The 14,608-nt window shown below is 43.1% G+C and overlaps 1 protein-coding gene and 1 long non-coding RNA gene across 7 annotated transcripts in view; one reads left to right on the top strand and one right to left on the bottom strand.

Moving 5' to 3' along the window:
* Positions 1 to 14,608, bottom strand: part of LOC139760679 (uncharacterized) — an 87,544-nt gene that overhangs the window by 1,066 nt on the left and 71,870 nt on the right. Inside the window, exon 3 of one of the 3 annotated variants that reach the window (XR_011715384.1) lies at positions 7,953 to 11,094. The exons of the other annotated variants lie outside the window; for them this stretch is intronic. This is a non-coding gene — a long non-coding RNA (uncharacterized lncRNA). Of the gene's footprint in view, positions 1 to 7,952; positions 11,095 to 14,608 lie in introns of those variants that run through there. 3 annotated transcript variants of the gene reach the window in all.
* LOC139760678 (uncharacterized) overlaps positions 1 to 14,608 on the top strand; it is a 223,462-nt gene that overhangs the window by 185,967 nt on the left and 22,887 nt on the right. For all 4 annotated transcript variants that reach the window (XM_071684207.1, XM_071684205.1, XM_071684204.1 and 1 more), the window contains one exon: positions 1,845 to 4,090. In XM_071684207.1, coding sequence (XP_071540308.1) covers positions 3,313 to 4,090 — 778 coding nt within the window. In that variant the 5' untranslated portion in view covers positions 1,845 to 3,312. The remainder of the gene's footprint in view (positions 1 to 1,844; positions 4,091 to 14,608) is intronic.

Below are 14,608 nucleotides of genomic sequence, written 5' to 3'. Positions count from 1 at the left end.
AAGAGGACACGTCTTGAATCAAGTGAGTCAAAACAAGAACTGAGCAGGTACAGTAGACGAGGTCAAGTAGGACAAGACGAGAATTGAGCAGGTACACCAAGCGAGGTCACAGCAACAAACAGGTCAAGACTTAGCATAAAACGAGAGGTAAGTAGATTCACACGAGAGGTCACGGTACCAGTGAGGTTAAGACGTAGAAGATACAAACAGGAAACAGGAAAGACTAAAGAAGAGAAGGAAACAATAAGTGGAAACAGAAGGTCAAGGGGACCCAGGCAATTAGAAAACGAGAAGTGAGATCCTAAAGGCAAGTAATTGCAGGTAGTTGAAGCAGACAAAACGGAAGAGCGAGAGAGAACCGCTATGTATAAAACATCAACCATTGAGAATAAAAAAGAAAATGGCAATTATGAAAACGGAACTCTAACATGATACATAAGAGAAAATGAACAGAAATACAAGTATCGCAAATGATAAAGGGGAGAAAATAAACGTGAGAGATGACACAAAGGTCTTTTTTACTACAAAGATCTTCTCTTGGTAAGTAACCTTTGGGTTGCTGCTCGGATGCACAAGTTAATGTCATCAGAAAGAATATTCGTCATTCGGCGTTTAGCGAATATTTTGAGATCTGCATGTGTATGAATTTGTTGTAAAACAACACGTGGTATGAGAAGGATAGTCAAGTAAAAAATGACATGGTATGACATGAGTGTGGTGTTATGAAGAGTATGCTAAAGAGCTGAAGAGGGTGTGTGTGCTGAAATGGTCAGGACATGTGAGAGGACAAGTGAGGTGAGCTTGACCAAGAGGACATATGTGTCGGAGATGGACGGCAGCAAGACGGAGATTAATGAGGGCGAGGTAGAAGGATGTTGTGAATGATTCGCTAAATATGTAGGTAGATGTGAGGCGTGCATGGGATAGAGTCAGATGGAGAGATGTGGTAGAATGGGAAAGACGTGTTGTCACTGGGCTGAACCAGTGCGTATGAAACTGTCAGGGGAACCATAAAAAGGTCTGTGAGGCTTGGCTGTGGTATGGATCACTGCTTGCGGTGCATTACACATGACAGGTAGAGAGTGGATGTGAGCAAATGAAGCCGATCTTCGTCTATTCCTGGCGCTACCTCGCTAAGCAGCAGAAGGTGAACAAGTAGGGAAAAAATGTGGAAAAAAAAAAAATCCAGCATGAATCTGATTCTCAGTCTATGAGATTCTTTCGAGATTTGCTTAGCAATCGGAATTTATATGTGAAATATACATCTATGAGGAAATTAATGTCATGATAATTGTTATATAGTTAATTCTTATTACCTATGAACTTATACGATGACCAGAGATCATTGAACATCTTTACGTCATTAGTGCCACATAACTATACATTATGTAAACATGAAATACCACAAATAAACAATCTCTACTGGGTTTCTAAAGAAAGTCCTTGAGCAGCGTCAACAGTGCCACGAATCTTGAAGTCTACGGAGTTCATCCCTTACACTTGGGCTCTTCATAAGCAACACTTCTCACAACAATGTACACGTAACTCGGAATTTGGTTCAAGATAACAGATAAATTGTCGATATGTCACGTAAGAACAAGGAACAATGTTAAGATTATGTAATGAGTTTACTATTCGACATTAATGATAACTAAGACCAGTAGCGCTCACTCACAGGAGGTGCCTGACATAATGCAAGTTAGTCTAAGACGTTTAGTCTCCTGTTTCCCTTGTAATATAACACTGTGTGGTATGGGTCGTTATGTAGCCATAATTATATGTTTTCCAACAGTTGGGGCTGAGTGGCTTGCTAAGACCTTTATTTTTCTCCCTCCACTTTCCAGGTCAGCCCCGCAGCGTGACCCCAGGCCACCAAGGAAGGGTGTGTGGTCAGACACTCCGGCTTCACGCAACGCACCTCCTCCACGACCAGTCCTGTTTCCCCGACGTGCCTGCAACTGCGGTGCAACGGTGGTGCAAACGTAGAGCAATACAGCAACACTACAATGGGAGAGCGCGGAGGTACAGCAGTACCAAGACTGCGGTTTAGAGTGATACAGCCACGTATGAACTAGTACACAGAGAGACAACAACACTGAGCGTTTCTATAAAAAAGAAAACATAATCAAGACTTAGATCACATTAACAAAGCAGCAGGAACATCTGACTTGTACCAGGCACAGGATCGTGCCAGCTGCAACAAGATCTTAACCACTTATCGCGGATGAAGCGGTGCTGCTGGATAACTACAAGACACTTGCCCTCGACAACCGCTGGAATAAGGTTCCCAGTTTTGTATGTTACGGTGCTGGAAACTGTCATTAGTAAAGCCTGTAAATTAATATGTTGATCTCTCAAGTTTTTCTCATCTTCCCAAACATTGCTTTATTATAAAGAAACTCCAACACCGGAAGCTAAAACTTCGCGTCCCCCGTAGCCATCTTTATAGCTTCATTCGATTACTGCTGTCGAACACCTTTGAATCTCTTTGAGGAAGTGGCACAACACCCGACGGTAAAGGTATCAAATATTCCACCGTGAATATTTCTCCACTGGTACAGGAGCCTGGGTAGCAACAGTCTCGGAAAAGCCGCCTCCCCGTTCCCATCACCGAGGTGACACTCTGAAACACTGTCCTGCTAGAACACGTACGAAGACAGGAGTCGTGATAACCTAGAAAGCATACGAAAGACCCGACTGATCTAGCTTCCTGCTCTCACTCTTCGGGCGCTGTGTGTTCTAGGCTAATCATAAGGTGGGTGTGTCAGATACATGAATCAACTCTGAGAACTAATAAAGTCCAGAACAAGTACCAAAAAAACAGTAAACGGCAGCGCCCGTTCTTTCCCGCGCAGCCGCCCTAAGTCCCGAGGTGACCTCAACGCGACAGCCCGTTGCAAGCCGCCAGTTCAGTGCCGACCGCGGACCCAGCTGTGTTACTCCGCCGCGCTCGGACACTTTTACCTTGTAGGGGGCTCTTGGTCTGCCAGGTGTAGAATACACCATCTACACGCTTAATTTATTCGTTGATACTCAGCTAGTGAAACGATTAGTGAATGCTTTATAAATCCATTGGCGTATTTTTTGGAATCAAATGTAAATCACAACTATATATATATACATATATATAGGTGTATCAATGTTATGAAAATTATTTTGTGTATATATGTGCTGAGTCTGTGCTCTGATGTTACTACAACAGTCTGACAAGAGTGCATACTTCATCACTGTTACTGGAGAAAGCAACTATGAGTCTGGTGGTTTAAATCACAAGTGATAAAACATCTAAAACGTATTCCATTTATATCAACGATGGCGCCAAATATTCCCTTGAGAGATAATTGGAACGATAGTGACGAGACGAGCCAAGAGGTAGAAGTGGAACTGCAAAGGGGGCCAGTGGCACAAGTTCCTGAAGTCTTCGCCTCGCACCTTCCACAGCATTTCCAGGATCCTGACAGCCCGAACCTCCACATTCTACAGCGTCACGACATCCCTGGCAGGTCACATCATGGAACCACAAAGTCTCCAAATAGCAGCTCTGGCTCGACCCTCACGCCCTTTAGACCCTCCAGTGTCAAGTCTCAGGGGTTAGAGGAGGTCTCTACTCAGCCCGACAGTATTACGGTCTCGGAAAACAAGACCGATGCCCACGGTGTGGATGATGAAAACATAGGCCTTCGCCGTCGTCCTCATAACAATGACAAAACTGTGTCACAGGGACCGACAGTAACCACACAAGCAACAAGGTTATCTCCCGGTCGTCACCAGATTTCCAGCAGACCCCAGACTCCGGGTCCTGGATTGAGTGGAAGTGACACACCGGGCAGTTTTTTGCACATTACCAAAAAAACAGGAGACAGAGTCGTCCCATCCCGATCGCGGCCACGATCTACAACACAGAACGTTCCTTATCCCTCCACAACTCCTACCAGTATAGACCACGGCGTCCTTAAGCTCCCAGGTCACGAACCAGAAGCTCCAGCTGACCTGGTACTCGTCCATCACGAACGAGCCATCGACACCCGCAACCAGACAGGTCTCAACGGGATCTTCGTGCGGGATGATTCCACCGTCATCACCCCTCAAGGCACGTATCTACTCCCTCGTAGTTTGTGTATCATAGTTACCCCATCACGCAGGTTTCATGATATTGTTGTTAATGATAATAGTAAATAATGATAAAATCAATAATAATGATGGTTATCATAGTAATAATAAAGAACAAATCCATAACTAATCATAGTAATGGCCACCTATAGTTACAACACACTACAGGTAACGCAGCAACTTTCACATAGCAGACAACAAGTGGATCATAAATGTATTGTTACATCATGTGACTAATCGTACCTATCGTCTGAACGTTACATTGTTTGTCACTGTGCAATATTAGTTATAATGAAGCCAACTGTGGTAAAGTCTGTGGTTGTAACAAATGACGAGGCCACACCATCTGTTCTAACAAACAAAATGTCGCAGGCACACGTCAGGTGTTCCTTTACCATATTAGATTAAGTTTCGCCAATTTACAATTACCAGTTTAGAGCACCTCATACAATGTTCGCATTCCCAACCAATTCTGTTCCTGGTAACAGAAAAAACCTAGAACATCGGGCAATATGGTACATAGAAGGGAACGCATACCATAAACCTCCATAACTTAACGAAGCCAAAAAAAGACATTCACCTGAAGAGAAGAGCGAGGATAATGCCATGCCCGTAGGTGGAGACCCTCTTACATAAGATGGTACTGGATCCTCTCTCATAACTGCTTGCCAGAGCAACACCAAGAACAATGATCACTTTATACATAAGATTATCGATAAGAATTAACGAGACAAATCCTTACGAATTACGAAAGCTTCAAATGCTTTCCTGTAAAGTGACCATATTTCACTGTTGTATAAGTCGACTTTCTCATGATGTCATCGTCACAGTTTCCAGATGCATAAATCATTTTCTTTCCCCTGCAGTGATTACAGTTGCTGCTCTTTGCTCTCCCTCCCACTACACGGTAATATGAAACTCGCTCCGTTCTGACGGTGACAGTTAATGTACAACTATTTCCGAGGTTAAGAAAAACCTTAAGGTTAATACTGTCAAGACGCACACTCTCTCTCTACCAGTATATTCAGGTTCCTCGTCCCCCACTCCCCCCGAAGGACTCATTTGCATATCCTTCAGGCCAATGGTCTGGGAGGAGGAGCAGAGGATACTAAGAGCTGCAGTGAATCATCGGTCTGGTTGATGTACAAATCTGTGGTTAATAGTTTATCTTTCCTGTGATGCTGGCTGGGTCTATACATTAACATTCTTCAGACTCTTAATGCTAACCCATACACACTGGTCAAGCTGGGTTTTATTAGTCATGGATCAAATATTTAGGAATGGTTTGGTGTGTTGCTGGTTAGTATCAGTGTTTCTTCTTCTTCCGTCTCCCCCCCCCCCCCTTCTGACGTCACGGCTTCAAGAACTCCCAAGTGTCGAGCCTCCAAGTTTCTAATCTTATCTTGAGGTCTCGTATTGCAACCTGTTCCTGTGAAGAAAAAAAATCTTCAGCGAAATGTATATGTCACTCTAGCCAGGAGCATCATCCCGAAAAGTTATATAAGAGAGAATTTAATCTTGTGCGCCAGCCTCAAGGTCTGTACGGCGCGCGCAGCACTAGGTCGTCTGGGATTTCTACGGGAAGTGATGAAAGACACGATTCCCAAGCAGTAGTGAGCGTCAGCATCGTCAGCGCCTGCGGTGTCCACGGATACCGTTAACTCCGGATGGTTGTCTCATTCGTCATCCACAAGAGGAAGTTCCTTACCAAACCTTGTGTCTATCGTCACGTCAACATAAAGTCTGATGCATTTAGTTTATTCATCATGACTCATCTGATAACAATACATATACATTACTTTTAGTTAACTATATTTTTTCTGACAGAGTTGTTCGCCGTTTTTAGCAGGTAAATCATACAGGAAGGATCTCCAGGTAGCCGTGATCGCTGTGTCTGCCGGCTCTGTGTTGGCGAGGCCCCGGGCTGTTGTGCTCGCCCGCGCTGGCTTGCCATACTAACATTGCTTGATATTTGCAAACAAACTCTCGGTGTGTGAAACAGCTGGATGCCTTTTGATTACCAAGTTTACGTACACGTAGCTGACAAACCTGATGATGGTGGTGAGTGGTGTGTTGCTGTGAGAGAGAGAGAGAGAGAGAGAGAGAGAGAGAGAGAGAGAGAGAGAGAGAGAGAGGCAGGCAGAGACAGAAAGAGAGACGGGACGGGGGACAGCGTGAGACAGATAAGACAGAGGGAGAGACAATGGGAGACAAACAAGTCACAGCTAACAATGGCTACTGAAATACTTTTCTTCACCACAATTAAATACTTCTCGTACCCGAGTTCCCTGTTAAACCTTCTCTCATATAAAACATTAACTTGTCAACTTAAAATCTCCTCATATTTTTTCTTACCAGACAACCTAGTAGTGGGCCAATCAGGCCTCCTGTTGTCTGTCTATCCCATGTAAACTCATGCAAGCCACATACACCCAACCTTACCACACATTACCCAAGCCACGAGTCCAATGTAGCAAGCCTGTCCTCTGACATACCTCCCCAGACCACTTGATATTACTCAAATTCTCTCTCTCTCTCTCTCTCTCTCTCTCTCTCTCTCTCTCTCTCTCTCTCTCTCTCTCTCTCTCTCTCTCTATCTATCTATCTATCTATCTATCTATCTCTCCCTCCTTCTCCACTATTAATTCTTAGGTAACAAAGTGGTATGGTAACCAGCACACTCTCCACACACTTCCATCCTATGATAATCAGAGCCTCCTCACCCTGTCCGACCAGCGATCATGACGACCCAGCCTGTGTGGGGTGTGTGCCCAGCGCTCCCCCAACACGATCCTGGGAGTGGGTCAGGTGCACGGCCTCCCTCCCCCAACCTTCCTTCCCACCACTGCAAAACATTCTTTTCCTGCCTCCTCCTCCCCTCTTCCCATGTCTCTTCAGCCACAGAAATCAAACATTATCATGGAATCCTCCCCCTTTCACAGGAGTCACCCCCCCCCCTTCCAAGGGGACCAACTCCTCCCACAGTAGTCACTCCTTCCAACAGCAGTCATCCCCTCCCACAGGAGCCATCCCTTCCCACAGTAGCCACTCTCTCCCACAGAGGCGATCCTCTCCAACTGGAGTTACCCATTCCTAAAAGAGCCACCCCCACCGCCAAGCGCCACACGCCGTTAATAAGTTACGGTACTGGCATTTTGGAGGCGTCTGGCAACGAGAGTTTGGTCGTTATTTCCCCAGTTTTAATTTCGTTTACATTTGTGGATCCTTGTGAGTGTCAGGGGAAGCAGAGGTACACACACACACACATTCAGAGGACATGTGCACTCAAACAAGAGAGAAATTACATATGCACTTTTTCACAGGAATATATATATATATATATATATATATATATATATATATATATATATATATATATATATATATATTCACGGATACCACAGCTCCTTATACAAAGCCAGGCCCCACAGACCTATTTGATAGTTTACACCTGACGCTTCATATGCCTTGGTTTAGTCCATTGACACCAAGTCCATTCCAGTATTCTACATCATTCCTATTCACTCTATCCCGTGCACGCCTTCCATTCTCTTGCATATTCAGGCCTGATATCTCAAAATCTTTTACACTCCATGCTTCCATATATATATATATATATATATATATATATATATATATATATATATATATATATATATATATATATATATATATCTTTTCTTTCTTTCATACTATTCGCCACTTCCCGCATTAGCGAGGTAGCGTCAAGAACAGAGGACTGGGCCCTTGAGTGAATATCCTCACCTGGCCCCCCTCTCTGTTCCTTCTTTTGGAAAAAAAAAAAATGAGAGGGGACGATTTCCAGCCCCCCGCTCCCTTCCCTTTTAGTCGCCTTCTACGACACGCAGGGAATACGTAAGAAGTATTCTTTCTGCCCTATCCCCAGGGAGGATATATATATATATATATATGTGTGTGTGTTTGTGTACTGATCCAAAACAAACTTCCAGAAAGATGTGTTACACTCCAACTCTGACACATCCTCAGTCCTCGCATAGTACAACACGCCAGCACTTAACGTTAACATGCCTTAAAACGTTAAGATTCTTTGTGGCTGACGATGATTAACGAAGCATAACGTTGACATTCTGGCTTGCTACACACACTCGTACTCTACCAGACACCAATCTACTCCCCACACGGCTGCTTGCAACCTTGAGTCCGAGACTCGTCTCGTAATAGTTCTCATCTGTTACTTTCATCACGAGAATATCTTCGCTTGGTCTGTACATAGACCCCAGCATTACTGCGGAACCTCCACTTGTGTTTGGCTTGGAAACCCGTTCTGATGTGCTGACTTACAGCTGGGTTTCCAGGACTGATGATAGGATATATCGAAGTCCTGATACGTCTTGCTTTCATATCACATTTGACAGATTATAAGGCTCTTTAGTATCATTAGCATGATAAATCTGACTTATCAGTTGTACGGACAGATATGATAATGCCTACATATCGTGTGCCTACTCTGTTCATCGCACTTTTTTGTGTAAAACTTGTTTAGTGCAATATGAGCCCGTTTTCCTTCATCGGAAACAAAACTTTTGACCCTGATCCTTGACGTTACAATATTAAGACGATAATTGTTTGCTCAGGTGAAATGCGGGAGGGAAATGGTACGTGTCAGGTGCCGGGCGTGAGGAAACACCACGGGTGTGTGTGTGTGTGTGTTACGAGGGCCAGCCAATGTGTTACAGGGTCAGGTCACGCGCTTCTCTCCTATTTTCCTTGACTACAATACCTTCAGTCTTATATGTGACGACATGACGTCCATCCTATTCATCACTATACATGAGGCAATTTGTGAAATCAAAGTGATTTGGATGTCAGTCAGAGAGAGAGAGAGAGAACCACATCTGTCGACAGATACATTTCTTTGTTTCCTATAATCGCTGATCGTAACAGTTTAGGTAAAGTGATGATACAAGTCAGAATAAGTCTTCAATGCATGATGTTGAGTCATTTGTAGAATCGTCTCACCATTCACTATGCCCATGCTCATGATCCTCTGAATCAAGACGTACAAAAAACTGTACTAAAGCTTACCTTAAATATTTAGGAGGTTATTACCTTCTTTCAGATCACAAATACAGACTTTGCGGTAACTAGTTAATAGAGCTCTCCACTGTGTGATACTCCTCTGGCAGTAACCTCTAATGGATTTTAGTAAAAAGAAATTTTATTGTCTTGATATTTCCAGAACATTTCATCGGGTGTTACACTTGCCAAACTTCATTTTTTCTATTTCCAGCTTCTTTGTGTTCTTCGAATCATAGTTTCATTACCAGTCGTTCACTGCGGTAGATGTTTCCTTCTATCAGTTCCACATATCAGTCTGGCCACTGCTCTTGTGAGCAATCTGGAAGTCCTGGTCGATAAGACCTGGAGCTGCGGCAGGTGTCTGCCCGCTGCTGCCACAGTTTTGTGTGGAGTTCCGTCTTTTGACTTTCCATCGTTAAGAGTCAAGTCTGACACCCACTAAAGACTCTGAATTGAAATCTGCCGTATTTCTTTTTTTCTTCATATATTCATTATTTTACTTTCCTATTCGACAAGGTCATGCTTGGGTCAAGCTCTTGCAATCGTCATGAAGGCTCCTGTAACAAATAATTCACATCAAACGTCATCCATGTTCGTGGAGTCTGTTATACAGGAATGTAAACATCTTGCATCAAGGTTCCGGGAACATAAGCTAAGCTTTGTTAGCTCAGTGTTTGTGATTCAGAATGATAACAATGATATGGGCTGTGGATTGCTGGGCGCGTATCAAAGGCCGTGTGTATCCAAACTTACCTATGCAGCTCCCACGCTTTCTGCAGACAAATGATCACAATTATTCAGACAACATCTAATATAGTAACAATATAATTACTCGCTTTGGTGACATTTTCGTCTTTGTCATATGAACTGTTTTAAACGCAAGAAATCAATATGCGAGCCTTTCCAGCCTCATTGAGGAAATTTTACTGTTATTAGAGATTATCAATATAACAGGACACAACACGTTTATTAAACTAACATCCAAAAAATGAATTAGAAGTTGAAATTGTGAATATTTTTTCATTCCTTTTCGAATGATTTTTAGTAACATATGAGACATGTCTGAGTGTGTGCGGGTTCTTGATCCTGAGGCCGCTGTGTCTGGACTGGGTCTATGGCCAGGTGGCCAGTGATGGTAGAACAACCAGACTGGAGCGTCCGTAGGATGACAGAAGGGAAATCCAGTGATCATGTTCATCAGTTTTGCTCATCTGTCTTAAGTGTCTTGTGGCCGGGCCCGTTCCCACTGGTACCTTCACATGAGAGCTAAAGTTAAATATCTTTTTCAAATACCATTTATCAGTTTCCGTTTTGCTATCTACACTGAATTATTTACTAGATTCAGTGAGGGCTTCTCCTCTGGCTTCTTCCTCGAAATACCAGAAAACTAGAAATAAAGTAACCAAGCGACAGACTGCAACATGACTTCCAGTTCTTCATCTTTGTGAGTTTGAAATCATTTCCATGAACCAGCGCGACGTACACTTCATTTCCAGTTCCCTCCAGCGGGCCAGCGCTAACTCTCCTGAACTGATATGCTCAACCGTTGATGAATTCTGGGAAAACTAATCTTACTGAAGGTCATCTCCTGATGCTCAGCTTTGACAAGAAGTTCTCTGCTTTCCTGGACACGACGGTTGTTGAACTCCAGTTTCCTGGACTGATGTTTTCTTAGATAATGACGTGGATAAAAATATCTTGCCAGACTTATTTTTCTTGAGTCTCCACTTTCTAAATCGACCTAACGTACGACGGTTTGTGGGAATGAATGTCTAACGTTGGATAAGTCAGCGGATATGATGATCCACTTGTCAAGTGGTGCATCGTCAGCTGATTATTGCCAAGGTGATCTTACTTAAGGTTGTAAACAGATTTTACATTGTTCCTCTCTGCTTCACCAGCTGCAGCACGAGATCTCACTTACTGTAACAAAATTATATATGGAATCAAATGATTTTTTAATCGTATTTTTGCTGCGTAATTATTTTGTCTGAGGAGAAGGAGGCTGTTCTGTCACTGAAACTTTCTCCTCATAATACTTTGAATAATCGTCTTAATTTGTCCCATTTTATGGCAGTTAAACAGACAATGTTAAAAACCCTAATTATGATAATGCTATAATCATATACGAAATTACAATGTCTGACCTAGAACTTATATATACATATATATATATATATATATGTATATGATCTGAAAAGTGTTAATAACACACTGGGTAATGTAACAGGAACGTCCCGCATTGGAAAAGAAAACAAGAAATAGAAAAGCTGGTATATTTCGGTCTATACTCTAAAGCGGAAATATACCAGCTCCTATTTCGAGTTTTCTTCTCCAATGTGGGACGCTGCTGTTTATATATATATATATATATATATATATATATATATATATATATATATATATATATATATATATTACATATATGTATATTCAAAATTCCCTGTTCGAACAAGCAATTCCACATACAACTCAAAAGCAAAATCCTTTCAACTGGCCTTTATTAACGAAGTAATCACAAGAGTTAACATTTGCGAAAGTAAACTTCACTGTTACTGAGTTGTTAGTATACATGGAGGAAACGAGATTACATCCGCCGTAATAACGTCTTTACTCCCGCAGTTTCTATCCAAATGGCAATGTTACAGTCAGGTTATCAAACTTCTTCACCGTGACGGCTTCACCGTGACGGCGTTAGCGGTAGTAACACAAACAACTCTACCGTGACGTTCAAACCGTTTATTAGGATCTTAAATTCAAGTGTTCCCTGCGTCTCAGGAGTGTGTGTACACGATGATGAAAACCTTATGCTTCGTCACCTTGTGGAGGAACCTTCTGCTGAACTACCTTGTCTCCGTGTATATCATTGAGTTGGGACGGGCCATCTGCCCTACTATCCTGTCTCCATATCCAAAAATTAGAACTTTTAGAATATTTCTACCGTCCTGCAGTAGACAGTATCATCATACACCATCAGAATATCTCTCATGTCTTTCCCATGTACTCACATGACTAAAACAGGCGATGTTTAATGCCACGGATCGTAAACACAGCAGTTTATAATGAAAAAAAATTTCCGATACCGATTGTTCGGCTTTTATGACTGTTGACTGTGAAAATAAACAACTTCACGATGAAACAATGCAAGGTTGCGTCCGCTTCTAGATTAATAGTCATGAGCCGAGTGATGTACTGATCTACTGTACTGACTTTGACGTACAAAACTCTGAATAACGTTCGTGATACAGGTAGTGATGTTGCAGCATCACCCGTGTAGCTACAATGGTGTCATTAGGAACATGAATGCTGGTGTCAGCCCCAGTCCGCCTCCCTCACCCTCTATTCAGACTGCATCGAGCGGACCGTGACGTGCGCCTGTCAAGCGTTCGCCACTGAGCCACAGGAGCCGACAACCGCGTCCTTCGGAGGTGATCTATCATCACCGAGATCCGTGACTGTACTCGTGAAGCAGCAGTACACAAGGACAACACTATTAGAACAACCGCAAAAATAATTGTGGACGAGATAACCGCTGGTCTCGGGACGGGATGGTTTAGCAGGATGGAGAGACTCGTAATAATGGATCGTGAATGGTGGCAGAACCTTCCATAAGAGGATGGTAGCCAACTGAGTCACCAACACGATAAGCATGAAGCTTCCAGAGTGAACCAGTGATACATGGAATGTCGTTTTCTTTACTTCATTTCTAGACGGTTACCTTTTACTAAACCTATTCAGCGTCGCCGACAGTGCGCTGTTATCTTCACCTGGACCCTTTGTTACCTACACCTGGCTTCTGTATGACTTTCACCTGTGCTCTGTTTCACCCTTACTCAGACCCAATATCGTCTGTATGTGGTGGACTGCTTCATATTTCACCTGGGTACTGTGTATGTAATCACATCCACGCAGTATATACCCACACGTGACCCACGCAGTATATACCCACACGTGACCCACGCAGTATATACCCACACGTGACCCACGCAGTATATACCCACACGTGACCCACGCAGTATATACCCTCACGTGACCCACGCAGTATATACCCTCACGTGATGATAGCGTTAGTTTCACTTAGCATATTCAATTTCACCCAGCCATCGCCTTTCACAATGTTACCAACCTCATTTCACTTTCAACTTTGTTTCATGTTATCAACGGAGACTAGTAAACCCCTTCACCTTGGAACTAACGCTGCCCCGCCGGGGTATTACATCATCTCAGTCTGTCAATTTCAAACAGGCAGCTTCACCTTAACATGGATTGGTATCGTCTTATTATGGTCCAGTTTTATTTTCTCCAAATGCAAACATATAAAAAGGATAAAACCACAAAAAATACTCGAACTTTATCCGTCGAGACCGTCAGGAATAATTTCTCTTTACTACCTCACAATCTTCTTCATTTCTTATCATAATATTCATATTTCCATTACTTCTTCTCTAACAGTTTATCCTGGTGAACTTAAGCGCTTCAATTCTTCTCCGTCCGCTTACATTCCACAACGAGTTCCCGAGTTTATACCAATATCTTACCGAATTTCGTGACCACTTCCAGTAACCAACTGTAACCATCGATCACCCGCGCCTTTACCCACAGAAAGAGAAACTTTTCCCACAGTAATTCTTACGACGCAGTCCGCGCGGCAGCCAGTGCTGGCACCGCCCTCACTGTTGGCCCTTAAAGCTGTGTAATTACATACTTTCCACAACAGTCCAAAATGGACTTGTTGTTGCCGCTGTTTGGCGCTACCAGCCCTGACTCGCGTACGTCTACTGCTATATGTTTCCTCTATATAATGTTGATGTTCCTGTTGAATTCCCATTGCCTCTGGTGTAACCTTATGCCATTATCAACTTGTAATCTTCGTTACTCTGTAAAAACTGAAAATGTAATGTTAACTTCTCTCAGAGACGATTCATTCTAATACCGTATAGGTGATTTCTGATATAGTCATTCGTCCCTTTTCAACGTTTCGTGTTTGAGCGTTTTCTTTACTAGTACTTGCCAGTATAACTCTCAACCCAGTGATGTTATCTTTCCTCCTGCTGGCGCAGTATGCAGGATCCAGTGTCCATCTACGTAGCACCTGTCGACCGATCCATCATAGTTTTCCTCCCCTCTGACTCCAGCAATAAGAGCACATGACCTGACTTCTGCAAATGACCTGACCTCTACACATGACCTCAACCGGACACCGTCTCTGTTCGTACGTTGAGTCTCTATAAATGTACATCATGATGTTGCTTTCATTCATAACCATCACCAGAGCGAGCGGGTGAGTGTCTTCATCATACGAAGCAACTGGTACTTGCGCGCCTCCGTGACCTCGCTCAGCACTGTGCCACGTCATTTCCATTGTCCGCCCGACAGAATCCAGTTCTTTTTATATTCTTTTTAATCCTTTTTACCATCACTTCAAAGGGTTTAATGG

This window comes from Panulirus ornatus, chromosome 37, assembly GCF_036320965.1.
Source record: "Panulirus ornatus isolate Po-2019 chromosome 37, ASM3632096v1, whole genome shotgun sequence".
Taxonomy (NCBI): Eukaryota; Metazoa; Arthropoda; class Malacostraca; order Decapoda; family Palinuridae; genus Panulirus; species Panulirus ornatus.
The sequence above is the reverse complement of the archived record's forward strand: the minus strand, read 5'-3'. Positions and strand labels throughout refer to the sequence as shown.